General features: G+C 41.5%; 2 protein-coding genes across 2 annotated transcripts in view; one reads left to right on the top strand and one right to left on the bottom strand.

The window, feature by feature from the left end:
* Nucleotides 1-9,977, bottom strand: part of slc27a6 (solute carrier family 27 member 6) — a 35,286-nt gene extending 25,309 nt beyond the window's left edge. The window contains exon 1 of the mRNA XM_041810506.1: nucleotides 9,425-9,977. Within this exon, the coding sequence (XP_041666440.1) occupies nucleotides 9,425-9,911 (487 nt within the window). The 5' untranslated portion in view covers nucleotides 9,912-9,977. The remainder of the gene's footprint in view (nucleotides 1-9,424) is intronic.
* Nucleotides 9,978-17,559: 7,582 nt separating this feature from the next.
* Nucleotides 17,560-23,230, top strand: LOC121525554 (E3 ubiquitin-protein ligase MARCHF3-like). Its single transcript, XM_041811598.1, has 5 exons — nucleotides 17,560-17,690; nucleotides 19,168-19,423; nucleotides 19,790-19,994; nucleotides 20,066-20,275; nucleotides 20,459-23,230. The coding sequence occupies exons 2-5, from the start codon at nucleotides 19,209-19,211 to the stop codon at nucleotides 20,615-20,617; spliced, it is 789 nt and encodes a 262-aa protein (XP_041667532.1). The 5' UTR covers nucleotides 17,560-17,690; nucleotides 19,168-19,208; the 3' UTR covers nucleotides 20,618-23,230.
* The last annotated feature ends 1,740 nt before the right edge of the window (nucleotides 23,231-24,970 follow it).

The raw sequence follows: 24,970 nt of genomic DNA, 5'->3' as shown, positions 1-24,970 counted from the left end.
TGTCCAACATCACGCCTGTTTGTGGAGCAATGATCAGCTGTCACATGGCTGCAGCGTGGTCAATCTTATTAACTAGAGACGCAGGAATCTCCGGCTCACACACGGGCCGGGGTCAATACGGTTCAACAGATATGTCATATTTACCCCAAATGTCCTGAGGATTAAACATTTATCTAGAGGGTCGGAGCTTTTAGAGTCTGAGGTTGAGCAATCGCTGAAGTTACCCAATCAAACTGAGCAGTCTCAAATCAACAACATCCAAGCTGCAATATTCACTATTTAAACAGAAGACGCTGTCAGGACGGTGCTGTGGTTGTTTCAGCCCCATGTTTTAGAATAACAGTCAATATTAATGATGGAAGAATAATCAAAGCTTCTAAAGACAAATCTATTTCATAAAGTGATGTATAAAAGAGAAATAAATCCAACAAAACTGGAAGTTAACTCCAAAAATAGTTTCAATTGTACAAAAATAAAAGTATCATTTCATATCTGGTGATTAAAAGAGTCTAGGATTTGGATTTTTGCTGCATAAACAAGGTTACTGATATTTCTGTATGAGCGCATCGACAACTTTTTGGTTCTGTTGACGATGTTTTCATGCAATTAAGACGTCGTTGAAGAGATTTATGTGATTTAGTGCTCAGTTAAAAAAATAAATTCACAACCCTGGGAGTCTAGGACTCTGATTTTTGATGCTGCTGGATCAAACCAGGTTTTTAACATCATTGCATGTGAAAACTTGGCAGCTTTTTGGTGATTTCCCACCACTGAGACGGTGTGAAGGAGATTTCCTGCATTTTTTTGTTGATTAAAGAAAAAACTTACCAATATTTAATTTAATACAACTTTGAGTTTTGTTGTGAAAGTATGAAAACAGAAATCAGCATCCTTGAATGAAAACAGCGGCCACTTCTTGGTGCTGCTATGATTCTGTTCAGCTTAAAGACTTTCTGCAGTATTTGGTCAATAAAACCAGAAATTAGCCGATAGAGGAGGTCTAAGGCCTCAAATCAGACGTTGGCCTGAAAGCATGAAGACCTTTTTGGTGCTGCTGGAAACGTCTTGTGCCGCTCAGACAGCGTGTCGGTGAATTTATGAGGAACCCAGCATGGTGACCTTTACAGTTCTGAGTTACTGGCATTCATGTTCCCAACACGTGTGTGCAATCTAGACAGTGATGAAGATTGCCTGCAATTCTGAGGATCCAGAGCAAGAAGATGAGTCCCTGAAGACTGGATCCTTGTTGCTGTGGTGTCAAGCAGACGTTGAAATTGGGAGCGTAGATGGTCGAGTGGTTTAAGGCACTACCCATGTACGCGGGCAGCCCGGGTTTGAATCCGGACTGTGGCCCTTTACCGCATGTCTCTCCACTCTCTTCCCTGTTTCTGAGTCTATCCACTGTCCTAACTATCAAATAAAGGCATGGAAAGGCCCAGAAATAAACCTTAAAAAAAGACATTAAGACTGCTGCTCTAAACGTCTGCTGATGTTTTCCTGACAGCGTGAAGGAGTTTGTCTGCGGTGTTTGGTGGCTGAAAATAAGAACTGACCTCACACCTGGGACTTCTACTTTTGTTGTTGTAGCGACCGGTACGGGCAATTCTTACTTCCACTCTTCATGTCAGTGAAACTTCGTAAGCAGTACAGACGGGCGATTTCATGAAAAGATATCCACAGAATCATAAAGACGTCTCACACTTCTAACCCAGAGTGATTTACTGCTTTGACTAGGGCGGGGCGATCATGGCAAAAATCAAAATCACAATAATTAAACTTTTTACCTCGATTACGATTAGTGAACGATTATTCCACCTCCAACCTCCGACTCTGCTCTGAAAATACTTCCTATCTTTAAACTAATACCTGAAGGAACCTGCACAGATTCATGGTTATTTATTCAAACTGTTTAAATCAAAACACATCAGATTAAATACATTTTTTGTAAAAAGTCAAATTTTCCAAGAAAAGTAGAAAATAAAAACTTGTATTTCTGTCTACCAAAGTAAACTATTTTTATACTGCTGTATAAAAAGTAGAAAATAACTGATATTGCAGTCTGCTCCGTGTTTGGGTTTCAGCAGACTGGATGGGACGGTGTCACATGACTACTTCTTCTTCTCTTGGGTTTCCTGCAGGCTTCCTCTCATCTGCACGGCCAGAAGTTTGTTTTTAAGGGAGTGGTGCGTTAGAGAGAGAATTACAGGGTCAGCTGAAATAATTCTGTGGGTTAGAGGCTCTAAATGTTGGTTTAGATTATTTTTTGACTGATTTCCCAGCTCTAGCTTTGACTTACTGGCACTGAAGGTCGTCCACACATCTGTGCAATCTATCCAGAGTTCAGGAGTTTGATGGCAAATTTTGGTGATTAAAAACAGGAAATAACCCCGGACTGGCCGTCGAGGACTTCCTGTTCATCAAACTGTAATCAGTGATTTGATCTGTTCAACAATCACACTAAAATTCTGGTATTTTGACATTATAATAGAATAACATTCAGTTTATTTTATTAAATGCACAAATTAATTTTAATGTACACATAAGGTTTCATTTTTCTGTTTTGCTAATAATGAAAATATTCATCTGTTGTCAAAGGATAACTACAAAGACAATCCCTATTCAGTTAAGAAATAAATCTCATAATGTCTGCATTTTTGTTTTTTCCTCATCTTTGGCAGTGAACACAGATCTTTACAGACATCCAGAGACATCGTGGTGAACTTTAGGAGCACAGAATCTGTTTTATAAAAGTCATTTCATGGCTCCATCATCTATTAATGTGTGAAATAATCATTAGTTCAGTCAGACGTTCATGAATGAGGAAGGATCAGAAATGTCAAATATGGCTGCAGTTACTCAATCAGCTGATTTACAGGGAAAATCCTCCTCCAGCTGTTATCACTGAACACTTTCAGACTTGTTCATCATAAATGATCCCACTGCTTCAACGAGAGAAAATCAAAAGTTTTAGACTTTTATTTAGTTAAAAAAGAAAAAGAAGACGCATTGTTCCTTTAGATGTGTTAGAAACAATCAAATCTCTGCTGTGTCAGTGATGGACAGCAGAGTACGATACTACCAGCCTGATATCGCCATCAGCAGATGTGATATTTACGATTAATAAACTCGCTCTAAATCAGCGCAAATCATCTGTGAATATCGGCACAAACACAGAAGTGAGTTTTAGTCTGGACTGACAGCCCTGAGCCACTTTAACGTCTGTCTGGAGGACTGAACGTTCAGGTCTGAATACGTTTGGATTAGTATTAAAGGTGCAGAAGGCCTGGTGGTTTCAGGCGCCCCCATGTAGACGGGCGGCCCGGGTTCAGGACTCCATCTACTGTCCTCCTCTATAAATAACGGTAAAAGAATCCAGAAACATAAATAATCCTAAAATACCGGTACCTGCTAAAATATTAACATATCAGATATCAGCAGAAGTCCCATCCTCATCCCTGATAGCGGCTCCTGTCCTCACCAAATCTGGTCCCATCGTGTTCCCAACAGATTTCAGCGACGTTCAGACACTAAAAACAAGGAAAGTCACTTTTTTAGGTGCTCTGGATTTCTACGTCTGTCCGGGGAGAGGCTGATCTGGGTTTTCAGGACTGATACTGATTATTAGTAATTCATGAGATCAATAATCAATAATTGTAGGGATGTATAATATCATCAGCCAAATATTGGTATCTGCAGATGTCTGAATTTCTGCTGATGTTAAAAACTGATATTTTGTGAGTATGGACTATATTTTATTATTTGTACTCTGAAGTTTGTAAAGTTTAATGCTGACTGACAGACCTGCAGGAGTTTCTCTTTTCTTCATTCTCAATCTTTAAATTTTAGAGAGTTTTAAGTCGTTTATTTCTTTGTCCATCCTTATAAATTAAAGTTTGAGGTCTGACATATGTTTGAATACTGGTATCAATTAGGGCTGAACGATTTGGGAAAATAATTTTTTCCCCCCAGTATTTCGATCGTGATTTGATATGCGATTGTGTCTCAAGTTCCTTATTTTATGTGTTTTCTATTATATAAAAGTAAAAAATACCTCCATATTATAAGCAACACAAAATCAGATTAAACAAGGGCTGACCAATTAAAAAAAAAAAATCTAATTGTGATGATTATGACTCGTATTGCAAAGTGGATATGAATTTTTGTCTTAAAGGGAGTGATTTTTTATGTCATTCATCAGAAAAAAAGTACAAAAATAAAGAAAGTAGCTTTTTTGTAGACTATTCCAAAAAAAAGGCACTTAAATAATTGCATGGTATGTAATGCATAATGTCTCTACTGCAAAAAAAGTTTTAAAGCGGTATTTTGACACAAGTTTCACGGTAAGGAAATACTGCCCCTTCTGTGATTTGAAAGTTGTAGCAGGCCATGCTGTGATTAAATCTGATTTTTGATTAATTACCCAGACCTAGTATCAATATCAGCATCGGCTAAAATTCATCTAAAAATATCAGCCAAAAATCCAAGATGGTGCCTCCTTAGATCATAGGAGCCAATATGCATTTATGATGATGTATAAAATATACTTAACGTGGCATAAGCACAAATAAATGATCGAAAATATGAAGAAAAAAAAAGAAAAATAAAAAATTCAGCCTTCGATCGATCAGCATTAGAAACGGCACAGAGCAAACGCAGCAGCCGCAGGAAAACTCAAGATTCCAAACACTTCCTGTGTCTGTGGCGGCCAGGCCAAAGTGGTGATGGACACGTGGTCATGTGACTTCTAGCCAATCAGATTGTGTTGTACAGAACATTTGGAGAGTTAAAAGTACGCCACAGAGGAAGAGCTGGAGATGAGGAAGCGACTCTGAGGTTATCAGTAAAACAAAGAGCTGATATCGATAATCATCAATAATCAATAACCAATCAGAGCGATGATCGGCCACATATGGACATCAATAATCAATCAGAGCGATGATCGGCCACATATTGACATCAATAATCGATCAGAGCGATGATCGGCCAAATATGGACATCAATAATCAATCAGAGCGATGATCGGCCACATATGGACATCAATAATCAATCAGAGCGATGATCGGCCACATATCGGCATCAATAATCAATCAGAGTGATGATCGGCCACATATGGACATCAATAATCAATCAGAGCGATGATCGGCCACATATGGACATCAATAATCAATCAGAGCGATGATCGGTCACATATCGGCATCAATAATCAATCAGAGTGATGATCGGCCACATATGGACATCAATAATCAATCAGAGCGATGATCGGCCACATATGGACATCAATAATCAATCAGAGCGATGATCGGCCACATATGGACATCAATAATCAATCAGAGCGATGATCGGCCACATATGGACATCAATAATCGATCAGAGCGATGATCGGCCACATATGGACATCAATAATCGATCAGAGCGATGATCGGCCACATATGGACATCAATAATCGATCAGAGCGATGATCGGCCACATATGGACATCAATAATCGATCAGAGCGATGATCGGCCACATATCAACATCAATAATCGATCAGAGCCATGATCGGCCACATATGGACATCAATAATCGATCAGAGCGATGATCGGCCACATATGGACATCAATAATCAATCAGAGCCATGATCGGCCACATATGGACATCAATAATCAATCAGAGCGATGATCGGCCACATATGGACATCAATAATCAATCAGAGCGATGATCGGCCACATATGGACATCAATAATCAATCAGAGCGATGATCGGCCACATATGGACATCAATAATCGATCAGAGCGATGATCGGCCACATATGGACATCAATAATCGATCAGAGCGATGATCGGCCACATATGGACATCAATAATCAATCAGAGCCATGATCGGCCACATATGGACATCAATAATCAATCAGAGCCATGATCGGCCACATATGGACATCAATAATCGATCAGAGCGATGATCGGCCACATATGGACATCAATAATCAATCAGAGCGATGATCGGCCACATATGGACATCAATAATCAATCAGAGCCATGATCGGCCACATATGGACATCAATAATCGATCAGAGCGATGATCGGCCACATATGGACATCAATAATCGATCAGAGCGATGATCGGCCACATATGGACATCAATAATCGATCAGAGCGATGATCGGCCACATATGGACATCAATAATCGATCAGAGCGATGATCGGCCACATATGGACATCAATAATCAATCAGAGCGATGATCGGCCACATATGGACATCAATAATCGATCAGAGCGATGATCGGCCACATATGGACATCAATAATCGATCAGAGCGATGATCGGCCACATATGGACATCAATAATCAATCAGAGCGATGATCGGCCACATATGGACATCAATAATCAATCAGAGCGATGATCGGCCACATATGGACATCAATAATCGATCAGAGCGATGATCGGCCACATATGGACATCAATAATCGATCAGAGCGATGATCGGCCACATATGGACATCAATAATCGATCAGAGCGATGATCGGCCACATATGGACATCAATAATCAATCAGAGCGATGATCGGCCACATATGGACATCAATAATCAATCAGAGCGATGATCGGCCACATATGGACATCAATAATCGATCAGAGCGATGATCGGCCACATATGGACATCAATAATCAATCAGAGCGATGATCGGCCACATATGGACATCAATAATCAATCAGAGCGATGATCGGCCACATATCAACATCAATAATCGATCAGAGCGATGATCGGCCACATATGGACATCAATAATCGATCAGAGCCATGATCGGCCACATATGGACATCAATAATCAATCAGAGCGATGATCGGCCACATATCAACATCAATAATCGATCAGAGCGATGATCGGCCACATATCAACATCAATAATCGATCAGAGCGATGATCGGCCACATATGGACATCAATAATCGATCAGAGCGATGATCGGCCACATATGGACATCAATAATCAATCAGAGCGATGATCGGCCACATATGGACATCAATAATCAATCAGAGCGATGATCGGCCACATATCAACATCAATAATCGATCAGAGCGATGATCGGCCACATATGGACATCAATAATCGATCAGAGCCATGATCGGCCACATATGGACATCAATAATCAATCAGAGCGATGATCGGCCACATATCAACATCAATAATCGATCAGAGCGATGATCGGCCACATATCAACATCAATAATCGATCAGAGCGATGATCGGCCACATATGGACATCAATAATCGATCAGAGCCATGATCGGCCACATATGGACATCAATAATCGATCAGAGCGATGATCGGCCACATATGGACATCAATAATCAATCAGAGCGATGATCGGCCACATATGGACATCAATAATCGATCAGAGCCATGATCGGCCACATATGGACATCAATAATCGATCAGAGCGATGATCGGCCACATATGGACATCAATAATCGATCAGAGCGATGATCGGCCACATATGGACATCAATAATCAATCAGAGCGATGATCGGCCACATATGGACATCAATAATCGATCAGAGCGATGATCGGCCACATATGGACATCAATAATCGATCAGAGCGATGATCGGCCACATATGGACATCAATAATCAATCAGAGCGATGATCGGCCACATATGGACATCAATAATCAATCAGAGCGATGATCGGCCACATATCAACATCAATAATCGATCAGAGCGATGATCGCCACATATGGACATCAATAATCGATCAGAGCCATGATCGCCACATATGGACATCAATAATCAATCAGGCGATGATCGCCACATATCAACATCAATAATCGATCAGAGCGATGATCGCCACATATCAACATCAATAATCGATCAGAGCGATGATCGCCACATATGGACATCAATAATCGATCAGAGCCATGATCGCCATATGGACATCAGATCAGAGCGATGATCGCCACATATGGACATCAATAATCAATCAGAGCGATGATCGGCCACATATGGACATCAATAATCAATCAAGAGCCATGATCGCCACATATGGACATCAATAATCGATCAGAAGCGATGATCGCCGTTACTATGGACATCAATAATTCAGAGCGATGATCGCCACATATGGACATCAATAATCTATCAGAGCGATGATCGGCCACATATCAACATCAATAATCGATCAGAGCGATGATCGGCCACATATCAACATCAATAATCGATCAGAGCGATGATCGGCCACATATGGACATCAATAATCGATCAGAGCGATGATCGGCCACATATGGACATCAATAATCGATCAGAGCGATGATCGGCCACATATGGACATCAATAATCGATCAGAGCGATGATCGGCCACATATCAACATCAATAATCGATCAGAGCGATGATCGGCCACATATGGACATCAATAATCGATCAGAGCGATGATCGGCCACATATGGACATCAATAATCGATCAGAGCGATGATCGGCCACATATGGACATCAATAATCAATCAGAGCGATGATCGGCCACATATCAACATCAATAATCGATCAGAGCGATGATCGGCCACATATCAACATCAATAATCGATCAGAGCGATGATCGGCCACATATGGACATCAATAATCAATCAGAGCGATGATCGGCCACATATGGACATCAATAATCGATCAGAGCGATGATCGGCCACATATCAACATCAATAATCGATCAGAGCCATGATCGGCCACATATGGACATCAATAATCGATCAGAGCGATGATCGGCCACATATGGACATCAATAATCAATCAGAGCGATGATCGGCCACATATGGACATCAATAATCGATCAGAGCGATGATCGGCCACATATGGACATCAATAATCGATCAGAGCGATGATCGGCCACATATGGACATCAATAATCGATCAGAGCCATGATCGGCCACATATGGACATCAATAATCGATCAGAGCGATGATCGGCCACATATGGACATCAATAATCGATCAGAGCGATGATCGGCCACATATGGACATCAATAATCAATCAGAGCGATGATTGGCCACATATGGACATCAATAATCGATCAGAGCGATGATCGGCCACATACCAAGGTTTATATTTCTGTATATCAGCTAAAATCAAAGCAGACTGATGAAAATAAAGCAGAGGAACTTTAAAGATCGTGATCAATAAAACCTCTGAGGGTCACATGGAGCCTTTTTCTTCAGCCTTCAGTCTGGTTGAAACTGTGCGGCGGTTTTCTGACAGTCGTTCCGGGCTTGTTTCATGTGGGCCCTCCCTGATGGTGTCGGTGGATCTCACCTTTTCTTGCTGCTGGAACCAGCAGGTAAATCTGTCAGTTTGTCCTCAGAGCCCTCCTCTTCCTCAGAAACATCTCTGAATGTCATGTCAAGCTAAATGAGTCAAACGCTGGCCCTGAACACACCATGTGACGTCATGCACAGGTGAGCCGCCTACCTGAGCCCACGATGAGGGTCCTGGCTCCGCAGCAGTTGAAGCAGTGCAGCAGGGACCTGGATTTGATGTTGGTGTTGAGGAAAGCCACCGAGCAGCCCGCCTTAGCCAAGCCGAACCAGGCGCACAGGAAGTCCGGCTCGTTACTCATGAGCAGAGCCACGCAGTCCCCCCTCTTTAACTTCACCTGCTCAGAGAACACCTGAGCGAACCTGTTGCTGCGCAGGTCCACGTCCCGGTACGTGTGCGCGCTTCCATCGTAGATGACGAAGGGTCTGTCGGGGATCCTCTGCGCCTGCTCCACGAACCGATCCAGCACCGTGTGCACGGAGGAGGTGAGCTTGGAGAGCTCGATCTTCAGCCCGTAACGGACCACCTTCAGGAGGAAGAGAAGGTCCCTCCAGAAGTACGGGTAGCACAGAGTCTGGAGCACATGCGCGGAGAAAAAGCCCGCGAACAGCGCGGAGATCCAGCCCAGGGACAGCGACATGTCTGCGGGGAGAGAGAGGAGCGAGGGGTCGGTGGAGGCTGAGCTGGTGACTGAGAGAGCAACAACATGTTCAGGTGATAAACAGAGGCAGGGAGGGACAAACAGGCGGGAACACACCGGAACAGGAGCAGCAGACCTTCAAAATAAGAGCCGGCAGCAAGGCTCTTCAGGGATTCAGCTTTTCTCTACGCTTTTCTGTGATAGCTATTCATTCATTTATTCATTTAGTTATTTACTATTTATTTATTTATTCATTAATTAAGTTATTTATTATTTATTTATTTATTCATTAATTAAGTTATTTATTATTTATTTATTTATTCATTAATTAAGTTATTTATTATTTATTTATTTATTCATTCATTTAGTTATTTATTATTTATTTATTTATTCATTAATTAAGTTATTTATTATTTATTTATTTATTTATTCATTTAGTTATTTATTATTTATTTATTTATTCATTCATTTAGTTATTTATTATTTATTTATTTATTCATTAATTAAGTTATTTATTATTTATTTATTTATTTATTCATTTAGTTATTTATTATTTATTTATTTATTCATTCATTTAGTTATTTATTATTTATTTATTTATTCATTCATTTAGTTAGTTAGTTAGTTATTCGTTTATTTATTTGTTTGTTAATTTATTTATCTTTATTTATTTATTTATTTATTTATTTTTATCTATCTATCTATTATCTATTCATTCATTCATTCATTCATTCATTCATTCATTTATTCATTCATTTAGTTATTTATTATTTATTTATTTATTCATTCATTTAGTTAATTGTTATTTATTTATTTATTCATTCATTCATTTAGTTAGTTAGTTAGTTATTCGTTTATTTACTTGTTTGTTAATTTATTTATCTTTATTTATTTATTTATTTATTTTTATTTATTTATTTATCCATCTATCTATTATCTATTCATTCATTCATTCATTCATTCATTCATTTATTCATTTATTTATTTATTTATTTATATAGGTAGGTATGTATGTAGGCTATGTATTTGTTTATTTATTATTTCCAAAGAATAAGATTAATGAACTGTTTATGTGTCATATAGGAATTTTCTACTGCCCTAAATTAAAGTTATTTGGCTTTCTATTTAAATTGAATAGTAGTAGTAGTAGTAGTAGCAGTTGTAGTAGTTGTAGTAGTAGTAGTAGCAGTTGTAGTAGTTGTAGTAGTTGTAGTAGCAGTTGTAGTAGTTGTAGTAGTTGTAGTAGCAGTTGTAGTAGTTGTAGTAGTTGTAGTAGCAGTTGTAGTAGTTGTAGTAGCAGTTGTAGTAGTTGTAGTAGTTGTAGTAGCAGTTGTAGTAGTTGTAGTAGCAGTTGTAGTAGTTGTAGTAGTTGTAGTAGCAGTTGTAGTAGTTGTAGTAGCAGTTGTAGTAGTTGTAGTAGTTGTAGTAGTTGTAGTAGTTGTAGTAGCAGTTGTAGTAGTTGTAGTAGCAGTTGTAGTAGTTGTAGTAGTAGTTGCAGCAGGTAGTAGCAGTTGCAGCAGTTGTAGCAGTTGTAGCAGCAGCTGCAGCAGCAGTTGTAGCAGTTGTAGTAGTTGCAGTAGCAGTTTGCAGTAGCAGTTGTAGCAGTTGCAGTAGCAGTTGTAGTAGTTGTAGCAGCTGCAGCAGTTGTAGTAGTTGGTAGCAGTTGCAGTAGTTGTAGTTGTAGCAGCTGCAGTAGCAGTAGTGCAGCAGCAGTAGTAGCAGTTGCAGCAGTAGTAGTAGTTGCAGCAGCCGCAGCAGTGCAGCAGCAGTAGCAGTTGCAGTGCAGTAGTTGAGCAGCAGCAGTAGAAGCAGTAGTAGCAGCAGCAGCAGCAGTAGTAGTGCAGCAGTTGTGCAGCAGTGCAGCAGCAGCTGCAGTTGTAGCAGGAGCAGCAGTAGTAGCAGTAGTAGAAGCAGTAGTAGCAGTAGTAGTAGTTGTAGTAGTTGTAGTAGTTGTAGTAGCAGTTGTAGTTGTAGTAGTTGTAGTAGCAGTAGTAGAAGCAGTAGTAGCAGTAGTAGTAGTTGTAGTAGTTGTAGTAGCAGTTGTAGTAGTTGTAGTTGTAGTAGTTGTAGTAGCAGTTTTAGTAGTTGTAGTAGTTGAAGTAGCAGTTGTAGTAGTTGTAGTTGTAGTAGTTGTAGTAGCAGTTGTAGTAGTTGTAGTAGTTGTAGTAGCAGTTGTTGTAGTAATCTATTGTTAATGATTTCTCTGATGAAACTTCGCTGACACTCACAGATTCATTAAAGGGAGGAGTCTGTGCTAAAGCCCAGTCTAATAAGTTCAGTCATTATTGACCCTTTCAGCCGTTTTTCCCCTATTGAATTAAAAACAACCAACCAGAAGAACATGTCTGAGGCTGTCTGGAGGTTTCATAACCTAAGGGGCCTTTATTTTGAAAGGGGCGCTCCCTACACTTCCTGCTGTCTGCTAACTGTGGGTAACTTGCCAATGTTTTCATGTGGAGGTTGAATCATGTGACCGTTGCTATGGAGACTAGTGGGTGGGTCCAACGAGGCGCTTCCAGTTTAAAAATCAGATAAAGTCAGAGGGAAAGAGGGAGGAGAGAGAGAGAGAGAGAGAGAGAAGGGAGAGAGAGAGAAAGAGAAAGGGAAAGAGAGAGAGAGGGGGGAGAGAGGGAGGAGAGAGAGAGAAGGAGAGAGAGAGAAAGAGAGAGAGGGGAGGGGAGAGAGAGGGGAGAGAGAGAGAGAAAGAGAGAGCGTGAGAAAGAGAGAGGGAAAGAGCGAGAGAGGGGAGAGAGAACGGGAGAGAGAGAGAGAGAAAGAGAGGGAAAGAGAGAGAGGGGACAGAGAGGGAGAGAGAGAGAAAGGGGGAGAGAGGGAGAGAGAGAGGAGAGAGAGAGGGAGAGAGAGAGAGAGGAGAGAGAGAGAAAGAGAGAGAGGGGAGAGGGGAGAAAGAGAGAGAGGGAGGGGGAGAGAGAGAGGGAGAGAGAGAGAGAAAGAGATGGGGGGGAGAGAGAGAGAGGGGAGAGAGAGGAGAGAGGGGAGGGGGAAGAAAGAGAGAGAGAGGGAGAGAGAGAGAGAGAAAGAGATAGGGGAGAGAGAGAGAGAGAGGAGAGAGAGAGAAAGAGAGAGAGAGGAGGGGAGAGAGAGAGAAAGAGAGAGGAGGGAGAGAGAGGAGAGAGAGAGGAGAGAGAAAGAGATAGGGGAGAGAGAGAGAGAGAGAGAGGGGAGAGAGAGAGAAAGAGAGAGAGGGGGGGAGAGAGAGAGAGTTGAGGGGTAGAGAGAGAGGGAGAGAGAGAGTGAGAGTTGGGTGTAGGGAGAGAGAGAGGGGGAGAGAGTGGGGGAGGGGGGAGTAGAGCGAGAGAGAGATGGGAGGGGAGAGAGAGAGGGGAGAGAGGAAGTAGAGAGAGAGGGAAAGAGAGAGAGAGAGTTGGAGGGGGTAGAGAGAGAGAGAGAGAAGGGAGAGAGTGGGGGGTAGAGAGAGAGAGAAAGTTGGGGGGTAGAGAGAGAGGGAGAGAGAGAGGGGAGAGAGGGAGAGAGAGTTGGGGGGGTAGAGAGAGAGGAAGTAGAAAGAGAGAGAGTTGGGGGGGCGTAGAGAGAGAGGGAGAAAGAGAGAGAGAGTTGGGGGGGGGGGGTGGGTAGAGAGAGAGGGGAGGGGGGTAGAGAGAGAGAGAGAGAGGAGGTCTAATCAGAGCTGACTGAGGGACTGTAGACATGCATAGGATCAGTCAAACCCATCCAGACTCAGAGAACCAGACCAGACCTGAGCTCCTCTCCTTCAGGCTGATGGAGCGATCATCTGAGAGGAAACAAACCAGAGTCACATGAACAGAGAAGATCAGCTCTGCAGACTAAATCTAATCAGCAGACATGAGGAGAGTCTGCAGGGAGTGTGCACACATGCAGACTCATCCCTGAGCAGGAGGAAGGCACTGGAACGTTCAGCTTCTAGGACAGAACAGATAAGAACGGGCATGGAGAGGACTAGCCCAGCCCTCCTCATCCTCTGGGAGTGATGAAGGCTCCAGGGAGCTCCCTCCTTACTGCTCTAGCAGCACGTCTCCTCTTCATCACAGCTTCATCGTTTTTAAACCTTGTTTCTGTGATGAAGAGGAGACGTGCTCCAGAGACTTTAAATAAACCGTGACTGTGATCATTTGGTTTAGTAAATTAAAGGGCACTTCTGTAAAATCCTGGTTTACAGGATTCTGTTGCTGGTCTGATTTCTCTCCTCAGAACGTAAAACTCAAACTTCCTGTTCTTTCCAGAGCTCTGATGTCCGCTCAGACTCAGCAGCACGTTTCCTCCGGATCCTGATGCTGTCGTACGTAGCTGAGCATTTTTCTGCCTCTCAGCTGTGATACGGCGGTCTCAGTCATGTTAGACCCCTCAGCCTTACAGCAGCTCTCAGCTGTTATAACAGACTAATGGCGTTATCTTTGAATTATTACTGCAGGGTTCTAAACAACGGCTGAACATTAAATCAAGATCTTTGCAAAGGTTTGGACAAACACCTGAAACCTGCAGGATGTTTGGCCTGTTTCTGTCATTTCAGAAGATCTGAGAGAAAAACTAAAGAGACTTCAGCCCCTAAAAAAGTCTAAAATCTCAGCAGAGCTGCAGGGAAAGGCCCTTTAAATGGATCTGACAGCTTTATAGACGTGGAGGCTCTGCTGGTACGGGGGCTGACTGAGACCCGTTTAACCAATCAGGAGCTACTTTATAAATTAAATGTTTGATCTGGACCAATGCCAGTCCTTTTTCCATCTGAAGTAACTTTGAATGATCAGCTGTCTGTCTAATCTCTCTGTCTGTATCCATCCGTGGTTTTACTAAAGGGTTTTAGCAGTGACCCTTGAGGGCCACCGTAGAGAACCGCTCAGGAACGTGTTGGTTTGTAAACAGAGAGAAAAAAACTGGAAAAAGCAAACAGAAACTTTGGAGAAAAACAAAAGTCAACACGTTTTAGTTAAACAAACCTCCAGACTAGTTAACCATCGAAGAGGCTTCAACAGATCTCACAGGAACTACAGAACCTCAGTCTAACCTTTACCTGAGGGTTTAACAGAACCTCAGTCTAACCTTTACCTGAGGGTTTAACAGAACCTCAGTCTAACCTTTACCTGAGGGTTTGACAGAACCTCAGTCTAACCTTTACCTGAGGGTTTGACAGAACCTCAGTCTAACCTTTACCTGAGGGTTTGACAGAACCTCAGTCTAACCTTTACCTGAGGGTTTGACAGAACCTCAGTCTAACCTTTACCTGAGGGTTTGACAGAACCTCAGTCTCACCTTTATCTGAGGGTTTGACAGAACCTCAGTCTAACCTTTACCTGAGGGTTTAACAGAACCTCAGTCCGACCTTTACCTGAGGGTTTGACAGAACCTCAGTCCGACCTTTACCTGAGGGTTTGACAGAACCTCAGTCCGACCTTTACCTGAGGGTTTGACAGAACCTCAGTCCGACCTTTACCTGAGGGTTTGACAGAACCTCAGTCTAACCTTTACCTGAGGGTTTGACAGAACCTCAGTCTAACCTTTACCTGAGGGTTTAACAGAACCTCAGTCTAACCTTTACCTGAGGGTTTAACAGAACCTCAGTCCAACCTTTATCTGAGGGTTTAACAGAACCTCAGTCTAACCTTTACCTTAACCTTTTCTCCACAGATTCGAGGAAACAAAACTCTGATCTTTTTTGAAATATTGTGAAATTCTGTCGTCTTAATCCTGAGATGACTTTTGATATTTAGATGAATAAATATTCCACATTCCTGTGGCTCAAAGCAGACAGTAGGACCTGAATTTTCTCTGTAATGATCAACTGTCTGTGGCTGTTAGTGCACCTCAGCGCCACCTGGTGGTGAACTGAAGCACTACAAAAACACCAGAGGGGGATGGGGGATGAATCAGCTCGTTGTCAAAGACAAAGACAGTCTCTGGTCTCCAGTCTAAAAATAAAAACCTACAACCAACTTTAATTTTAATTTGACCTGTAACATCCTTAGATGAATGAATATTCATGTTGTCATATTTCCTGTCTGGTTGGGGGGATTTTAAATCTTTTCTTTTATTTAAAATAATAAAAGAAAATGTTTTGTGAGACTCAAAGACAGTTTTATCTGTCAGCAGTTTGGAGATTATTTCCAAAGAGAAGTTTTTTTCAAGTATTACTTATAAAGGTATTAATTTAATTTTTTGTCAGGTTTCCTTTACTCAGTCTTCTCTATGAAACTGTTTAAGCTCTCATCTAAAATATGTTTGTAGAAAATAAGAACTATGGAGGAAGCCCCTTCCTCTCCAGCTCTGGCCTCTTGTCCGTTGTTGCTGATGTTATTGTGCAGTTTTAGACAGTCTGCAGGAGACTGTCCACACATTTAAACTAAACAATAATAAATTCATCAGTAACAGGTCTTTGTTGGCACGGTGTCTGTATTGTTTGATTTTTTTTCAGTGAAGTTAAAATGAATGGTGTTGTGTGATAATCCCAAGTTTTATTTCATTTTTAGTTTGTTTAAAACTGGATTTTAGAATTTCTTTTAAATAATTTAATGCCCTGTAGAATTCTTTTAAATTCATTTTATGTCTTTAAATTTTTTTCCTCTTTGCTGTAGAGTTATTATCTGTCTCTACGTCTTTTTAAAATGATTTCTTTAACGTGTTTCTGCCCTCATAAAGCACTTTGAAGCTTTGTTTTTGAGAAGTGTTAAAATAACTGCTGGTATTATTTATGTTCTTTACCTTCCCAGCTGTGGTGGGTCAGGTGTTTGTCCTCCCTGCCCGGTGGGATTTCATGTGTTTATGTGGGACTAAAGATCAGAACTAGTGATTTACTAAATCTGGAGCTGCCGGGTTTTTATTTCCTCTGTTTGATCAATGCCTTTACACACTGTCACCCATTAAAAATAAACATATTATCATCATTAACATTATTATTATTATTAATATTAATATTATTGTTGTTATTATTGTTATGATTATTATTATTATTAAGATTATTTTATTATTGTTGTTATTTTCATTGTAATTATCATTATTATTATTATTATTATTATTATTAATATGAATATTGTTGTTATTATTATTATCATTATCATTATTATTAACAATATTATTATTATTGTTGTTGTTTTGTTGTTGTTGTTATTGTTATTATTATTATTATTGTTAATATTATTTTTGATTATTATCATTGTTGTTGTTATTATTGTTATAATAATACTAATAATAATAATAATTATTATTATTACAAATAACTGTCAATAAACTAATGTTTTACATGTTAAAATTCTCTGCGGTGTAAATTTGCTGTTTTATTCATATTTTCTAATGTAATTATTAAAGATTTCTTTCAAACGTATCAACATTGACGTTAAATTGTTTACATTTTTGTTTTGTTCTGACGTTATTAATGTGAAGCAGAAAACGTGCTGTGATTGGTCGGGAAGCGGATGTAAACTTTCTAAAGTGTGCCCTGTACTTTGTCTGACAGGCGAGGATTCTTTCCATACATCGCGTGATCACCACTCATTTTACCATCACACACTAAAGAGTAGCTCTTAAATTAATCTAATTTTGATTTTATAAAATAGATGAAAGACTGGGAGATATTTTGTTTAACGCATAATGGAGGTTTCTGGAGAATCTATGGAGACGTTGTTCCTGTAAGGCGCGTTCAGGGACGTAATGAAAGCTAGAGCAGCTAAACCGAAGGACAACGCTTTTAGCTAGAAGCGGAAGTTCACGGTTAAAGAGGAGCTACAGACAGAAAGAACAGAGGAGACAGAGATGTTTACGGTGGAGATGATCTGAATAAAGCTGATAAAGGTGAGTATGTGTACTTTAAAACTCCAGTTATTGGTTATATGAAGCGTTAATGACGAGCAGGCTAACATCCTGTAGCTGTTTACATGAAATCATTGAGTCACATTCCTCTGTCTCATGATCCAACATGATGGAGACATAGCTCAGTTTATTCTGTTTAACACAGCTCAGTTTATTCTGTTTAATACAGCTCAGTTTATTCTGTTTAATACAGCTCAGTTTATTCTGTTTAATACAGCTCAGTTTATTCTGTTTAATACAGCTCAGTTTATTCTGTTTAACACAGCTCAGTTTATTCTGTTTAATACAGCTCAGTTTATTCTGTTTAATACAGCTCAGTTTATTCTGTTTAACACAGCTCAGTTTATTCTGTTTAATACAGCTCAGTTTATTCTGTTTTATACAGCTCAGTTTATTCTGTTTTATACAGCTCAGTTTATTCTGTTTAATACAGCTCAGTTTATTCTGTTTAATACAGCTCAGTTTATTCTGTTTTATACAGCTCTGTTAGTGAAATATTTCACTCTATGTCTAACAAGTCTATATAATATGTGGGTTTATCTTTCAGAAAAGAGTGACAAAAAATATTGAACTTTTTCATGATATTCTTATTTTTTTAGATGCACCTGTTGTTTCAGAGACTTTTCTATAAAACCTTATTTTATTATTATATTCCCAAAAATGTACAAATGCATTTACCAAATTTCATTGAAAATACCCCCAAATTTCAAAGCAAATCTCCTTAAAAATCCAAATCAAATTCCTGAATATCACGGTACATTTCCAGTTCCGGTGCTCCGTGTCTTAAGTTTCCTTCAGGATAAATAAAGTGCCTATCCTATCTAATCTCCTATCTAAATTTCCATGAGAAACACCTGATAAAAAATGAAAATAATGATAACAGATTCTACCAAACATTGATATAAAGTCCAGTGAAAATGTAAAAAAAAAAATCTCCTCCAAAACTTCCAATTAAAATCTATAAAATATAGAAATCAATCCCCCAAAATGTCCTTGAAATACTTAAACATTTCCAAGCACATTACCAAAGATACTGAAGTATATTCACTAAAAGCTCTGTGAGAATTTGTCAGAATGTCATGGCAACATTTTAATCCAACTCCCTAAACTTCAGTGGAGATTCTAGAAAATGATCCTAAATAAACTTCTGTGTTGTAGAAAAGCCAATATGTGAGGTCCTCATCTCACGCAGGGTCTTAGGCGGTTAAATGTGAATAAAATCCTCATAATTCTTCCCTAACTATCCTCCTGACTCCCAGGTTGAGTTCTCCTAAAAGTCCCTCAGTTTATTTTAAATATAAAACAGGAAGCCGTGGCTCCTTTCCTTCGTCATTCCCCTCTCTCTCTGGTTTCCCTGTCTCTCCTCTGTCCTCTCCTCTCCTGTAAAGGCAAAACCTCCAGAGGTAAATCTTTAAAACCAGCCAATCATAAGCCTCGGTTCTCCCTGTTCTTCCTCCAGATGGGTGACCTCCAGTAAGACCGTCATCCAGACGTGGCGCCATGACGACCAGCCGCTGCACGTTGTTTCCAGAAGTTGTACCGAACCAGAATCTGTCAGCTCATGTCTCCTTCAGGTCCGAGCCGCTCTCTGAGTCCAGGTTTGTGTTCTCTGATGACCCGCCTCTGCCTGGTAAAACCATGGAGGAGGACGGCGAGCAGACACAGGGTTACAAACCCTCGGATCCTCAGATGACGTCTGCAAACGCTAAACTGTGGTAGGTCCTTAAAGGTCTTTACTTTTAAGAGTAGCACAGCAAGTGTCATTGTACAATGACCCTCCGATCCCGCCCATCATGGGACGTCCCATGACAGCAACAGAGTCAAAGCCTGTAACCAGGAGGGTTCAGATGGTTTAAAGGAGCCCAGAGGTCCTAAATTCAAAGCTTTCAGTAAATGAATGTGCCCCTCTTTTAAATCTCCACAGCCAATCATTCTGAATTTATTCACCAGAGTCAAACTCCAGGCCTCGGTCTTCGTTTAGAGGTTATTCTATCAAATGGCCCCTTCTTCCAGGCTGACCTGGAGCCTCCACTGACTTCATATCTGACGGCTGAACACTAACTGAATTATCTCTTCCTCAGCTCCATGTCAGAGTCGTCCATGTGTCGGATCTGTCACGACGGCGGGACTCAGGAGGAGCTGCTGTCCCCCTGCGAGTGTTCTGGCTCCCTCTCCTCCGTCCATCGTAGCTGCCTGGAGCGCTGGCTGTCAGCTTCAGGGACCAGTATCTGTGAGCTCTGTCAGTACCAGTTCACCGTGAAGAGGAGGTCCAGGTCTCTGCTGGAGGTAAGCGAAAGGAAGGTCGTCATGCTTGTTACATCCTGTTAGATCCGTACTAAGGCGCCGCTCTCCTTCAGTGGTTACAGAACCGATCTCTGCGTCAGGAGAAGAGGACGCTGTTCGGAGACTTGGTCTGTTTCCTCCTCATCACTCCTCTGGCCTCCGTCTCTGGCTGGCTCTGCCTCCGAGGAGCCATCGACCATCTTCACTTCTCCAGCCGCCTGGAGGCCGTGGGGCTCATCGCTCTGACGGTGGCGCTCTTCACCATCTACCTCTTCTGGACCTTGGTCAGTATGACGGAGGTTTATCTCACATTCTGTCAGCCTGAACAGGAACATTCTCTTGTTCGCAGGTTTTTCTCCTATTATCGTGTTATCAATGCTCCCTCGTCCTAAAGCATGTCCTCTCTCTTATCAGAAGTGTTGACAGTAACATTTCTTGGTGACATGCGTCTGTTCTGTCTCCTCCAGGTGTCTCTCAGGTATCACTGTCGTCTGTACAACGAGTGGAGAACGTCCAATCAGAGGGTGATCGTCGTGTTGCCCCACCCACACAGCCAGGTGTCGGGGCTTCACTCCTTACAGTCCTCACAGAGCGGGAAGACGCCGTCCAAAGAGTCCATCGTCTGAGTCCTAGACTAGTTCTCAAATGGCGTTTTTACCAAGGTGTCTGATGAAGTTTGGAAGGGAAATATTGTGTCAGGAAAGGTGCCAGAATCACAACCATGCCGTCCTAGCTTTTTTGGCATCTTTCCACTGGATACCCAGTATCCCTACTGGTGCATTTCCACCAGGCAGTTTGGTTTAGTTTGGTAAACCCTGATCTTGTTTGCTTGGTAAAAAGGGGGACAGGATGGATCAGTTATTTTAGTACCAGTACTTTAGGTATCATTCTAAACTGGACTTCTTTGTGGAAATGAACCAGTCCAGACTTAAAGGATGGAGCTGGGTAGACCGCCAGTTCATAACCAAGTAACGGTCCTGTCAACTGAGGAAACACAGGCCAGATCTGGGTTTACCGTACCAAAGGGTTCTGAGCTAAACCAGACTAACTGGTGGAAAAGAGTCCAAAATAGCCCACCGTCTGAGTCTGAGTCCATAACCAGGCCTCATCATGGAGGATGGACTCTGTCACCTCTTGGATCTGTCTGCACTTTAAGCTCCGCCCCTCTGACTGTTACCAGTTGAGCTAAACGGACCCAGAGACGAGCAGCATTAATGGGGCTTCTTCACTGTGTGTTGCTGGCTTGATTCTCCTCCATGTTCTCCATCGTTTTTATTTTGGACATCGCCCCGTCTGTTAAAGAAAAACTATCAAAGAATCCAACGGGATGGAAAACAAAGCACCTAGTGCCAAAACTGAGTAGAGCCGAGCCGGGACCACGTATGGAAAAGCCCCAATAAAGGACTAACTCCTGTGGTCAGGATGGGGCGACTGTCTTAGGTCAGGATGGGGCGACTGTCTTAGGTCAGGATGGGGCGACTGTCTTAGGTCAGGATGGGATGACTGTCGTAGGTCAGGATGGGGCGACTGTCTTAGGTCAGGATGGGGCGACTGTTGTAGGTCAGGATGGGACGACTGTCGTAGGTCAGGATGGGACGACTGTCGTAGGTCAGGATGGGACGACTGTCTTAGGTCAGGATGGGACAACTGTCGTAGGTCAGGATGGGGCGACTGTCGTAGGTCAGGATGGGGCGACTGTCTTAGGTCAGGATGGGGCGACTGTCTTAGGTCAGGATGGGGCGACTGTGGTAGGTCAGGATGGGGCGACTGTGGTAGGTCAGGATGGGGCGACTGTGGTAGGTCAGGATGGGGCTACTGTCGTAGGTCAGGATGGGGCGACTGTCGTAGGTCAGGATGGGGCGACTGTCTTAGGTCAGGATGGGGCGACTGTGGTAGGTCAGGATGGGGCGACTGTCTTAGGTCACAATGGGGCGACTGTGGTAGGTCAGGATGGGGTGACTGTCTTAGGTCAGGATGGGATGACTGTCGTAGGTCAGGATGGGGCGACTGTCTTAGGTCAGGATGGGGCGACTGTGGTAGGTCAGGATGGGGCGACTGTCTTAGGTCACAATGGGGCGACTGTGGTAGGTCAGGATGGGGCGACTGTGGTAGGTCAGGATGGGGCGACTGTCTTAGGTCAGGATGGGGCGACTGTGGTAGGTCAGGATGGGGCGACTGTGGTAGGTCAGGATGGGACGACTGTCGACCAATCAGAAAGGATAAATGCTGTGATTGAAACATGAAGTGACGGCAGAACGTCACTGATGTCAAACGTTCCTCTGAAGTTTTTTCTACGTGAAGAAAAGTTCTGTATCCGGTGTGACCAGAGAAAGTCTTCTCGTTTTAAAGGACATGTCTGGAGTTTTAAGATATTTAAGAATCAGAGTAAATAACAACAGAAGTGTCTAATGTCAGTAGTGAATGAGTGGATCCTGCAGCAGGAGAACAGGCTGTCCCGTCTGCAGGGAGCAGCTCCTAAATGTCTTCTAGTTGAAATTCTAACAGACATAATGGCCTCTGAACTGGTTAGCCTTTGTTTTTAGCTCCCTCCGTGCTACGCTCCGCCCGTCTGGAGAGCCGAGGGCAGCGATGTTGTTAAAACTTGTGCAAACTGAAGACAGCAGTGGGCTGAGATGACAAGATCCACTTAAAATAGTGAAGTAGGCTGTTGCCGTGACATCCAGTCTGGCTATTTGAGTCTGGATCAGACCATGATCCAGTACCAGGGCTGGATCAGCAGATCTGTACCAGTACCCAGTAGAAGCTGTGGTGTTGTGGAGGACTTCTCTGTAGTCTAACAGCTGTTTGCTGTAGATGTGATACATCTCTATCAGGGATCATGTAGCAGAGATTTCAGCCTCTCTGACGGCTGCAGGGTAGCTAACAGACCAGAGACTGATAAACCTGTTCATCTTTAAAACTCCTGAATATAACCCACATGTGCTAATGTGGATGTGAAAACAACTGAATTATTGTTAAAAGCATCAAACAGAAGAGACTGAGGATGTGAAGTTTTCTGTCTGATTCTGAGGCTCGTGTTTTTCTGCTCGCCGTATCGTCCTGCTCTGTTTCACGTCTGACAGATTAAAGTCTGTTCAGAGGTCCGTGGACCGTTTCAGCACTTTCCATTGATTTATGATAAAGTATTTGATAGGAACATTTATACCAAAGAGTATTTTATTAAAGCTTTATGTTGTTTCATGTGATGATGGTCTAATAAAGTTCAGTGTTTAAAATCAGCTGGCTTTCATTTCTTTAACTTTAATCTCATCTGGAGCACCAGCCTGGTATCGAAGGAACCACATGGGCGTGGTTTCAGTCTTACCTGGCTCAGTGATGTCACTTCCTGTTTAGCCCTGCCTCCATGTGGAGTATCCCAGGGCTTTCCAATTCTATCCTCTCCATCCAGTCTCCCCCTGGGGTCCACTTTGAAAAAGTATTTTCATTTTTACTCTGAAGATACTCTGCTCTTCATTGGCCCACTTTTAGACCGTCTCAAAGGCAGAAATCTCCCGTACCAAAACAAAGATCGGGGGTACCACGGACGCTGCCATCGAGTCTGTCTGAGGAGGACGGGTCGTTCATGAACAGGCCGGCTCTTTTATGAGAAGAGCCAGATCCTGTTTAAGAGCGTTTTATATCATTGCTAGTGCTATTATTATTCTGTTCAGATTGTGTGAGTCTGTGCGTCATTTCAGTGATCAGTAGGGATGATCTTTATCCTCTACCACAGGTCCAGCATGCACTGATGACTGTTTGATGGTGTAACATTAACGTCATATGTCAGGTGTGTCATACAGCCCAGCCAATGAGCAGACTTTATCTGAACTGCAAGGTGTTCTGAGGAGACAGAACATTTTGAAAAATAATTCCATGATATTTTCATCTATTTGAAAAATAGAGCATAGCTGGAGTAAAATACCGTTGCTTGGTACTCGAGTCGTTTGGGAGCCAAATGATCCGAATCACTGAACAGAGCTGGAGTTCCCATCACTAATGACGAGAGCACGGACGCTGTGGAGCGGCTCACAACTTTCAGTGATGTCAGAATGATGAAGTCAGAATTATGAGACTAAAATGACCAGAGCTATGAGATGATTATGAAACAAGTTAAAAATGGTGGCTTCACTGAACAATATGAACAGGAAGCTCACAACCCTTTTTATTTCCTGGTTAGAGCTTGATAATTTTCCAGAACAGTCTTGGATTATTCAGGTTAGTTTCATTCAGAAAAGGCTCTGCTTTTAGCTTTTTCACCTGGTGAAACTGCTGCGTGAAGTCAAGCTGATCTAATGTGACAGATGCTGAGATCCACCAGCAGGGGGCGACAACCTTCAGAGTCAGACAGATCTTTGTGATGAAGCTGCTGCAGTTTTTCTTCATCTCTCCTTGACTCAGACCGGTATGGAAGCCCGTCTCTGCCACTTAAAGAAGAAAAATGTGGAAGATAGGCAACTGAAAAATTTTTAAAAATCCTAGGTAAAAATTAAGAAAGAAAATGTCATAATTGTGAGATAAAAATGTCAAAATTATGAGTTAAACATTACAAGATAAAAAGTCAGTTGTAAGAGAAAAAGTCATAACTATAAGATAAAATTCGAAATAATGAGTTAAAAATTGAGATAAAAATGTGAAATTATGAGTTAAAAATAATTATAAAAATTTGAAATGAGTTAAAATGAGATAAAAATTTAAAATAGAGTTAAAAATTGAGATAAAAATTTGAAAGAGTTAAAAATTATGAAATAAAATTTAATAATTAGAAGAAAAAAAGTCAAAATAATGAGTTAAAAAATACTAGATGAAAATTTATAATTATGAGATAAAAAGTCAAAATTATGAGGTTAACAAGTTAAAATTATAAGATAAAGTCACTTTTTATCTCATAATTAAGACTGAAATGGGCTTCCACAGAATAGCCCTCCAGAGCAGAAATAAAAGACATTGGTTTAATTTAACAGTATGGTATCAGCTGAGGG

The sequence above is a fragment of the Cheilinus undulatus genome, linkage group 17 (assembly GCF_018320785.1).
Source record: "Cheilinus undulatus linkage group 17, ASM1832078v1, whole genome shotgun sequence".
NCBI classification, from domain to species: domain Eukaryota; kingdom Metazoa; phylum Chordata; class Actinopteri; order Labriformes; family Labridae; genus Cheilinus; species Cheilinus undulatus.
This window is presented reverse-complemented; position numbering and strand designations above follow the sequence as displayed.

Bases quoted from the DNA above. Each gene is read 5' to 3' on its own strand.
- LOC121525554 (XM_041811598.1), top strand. From the start codon at position 19,209: ATGACGACCAGCCGCTGCACGTTGTTTCCAGAAGTTGTACCGAACCAG. The intron at 19,995-20,065 runs GTAAGCGAAAGG...GCTCTCCTTCAG, and splicing joins GGTCCAGGTCTCTGCTGGAG to TGGTTACAGAACCGATCTCT. The intron at 20,276-20,458 runs GTCAGTATGACG...TGTCTCCTCCAG, and splicing joins TCTACCTCTTCTGGACCTTG to GTGTCTCTCAGGTATCACTG.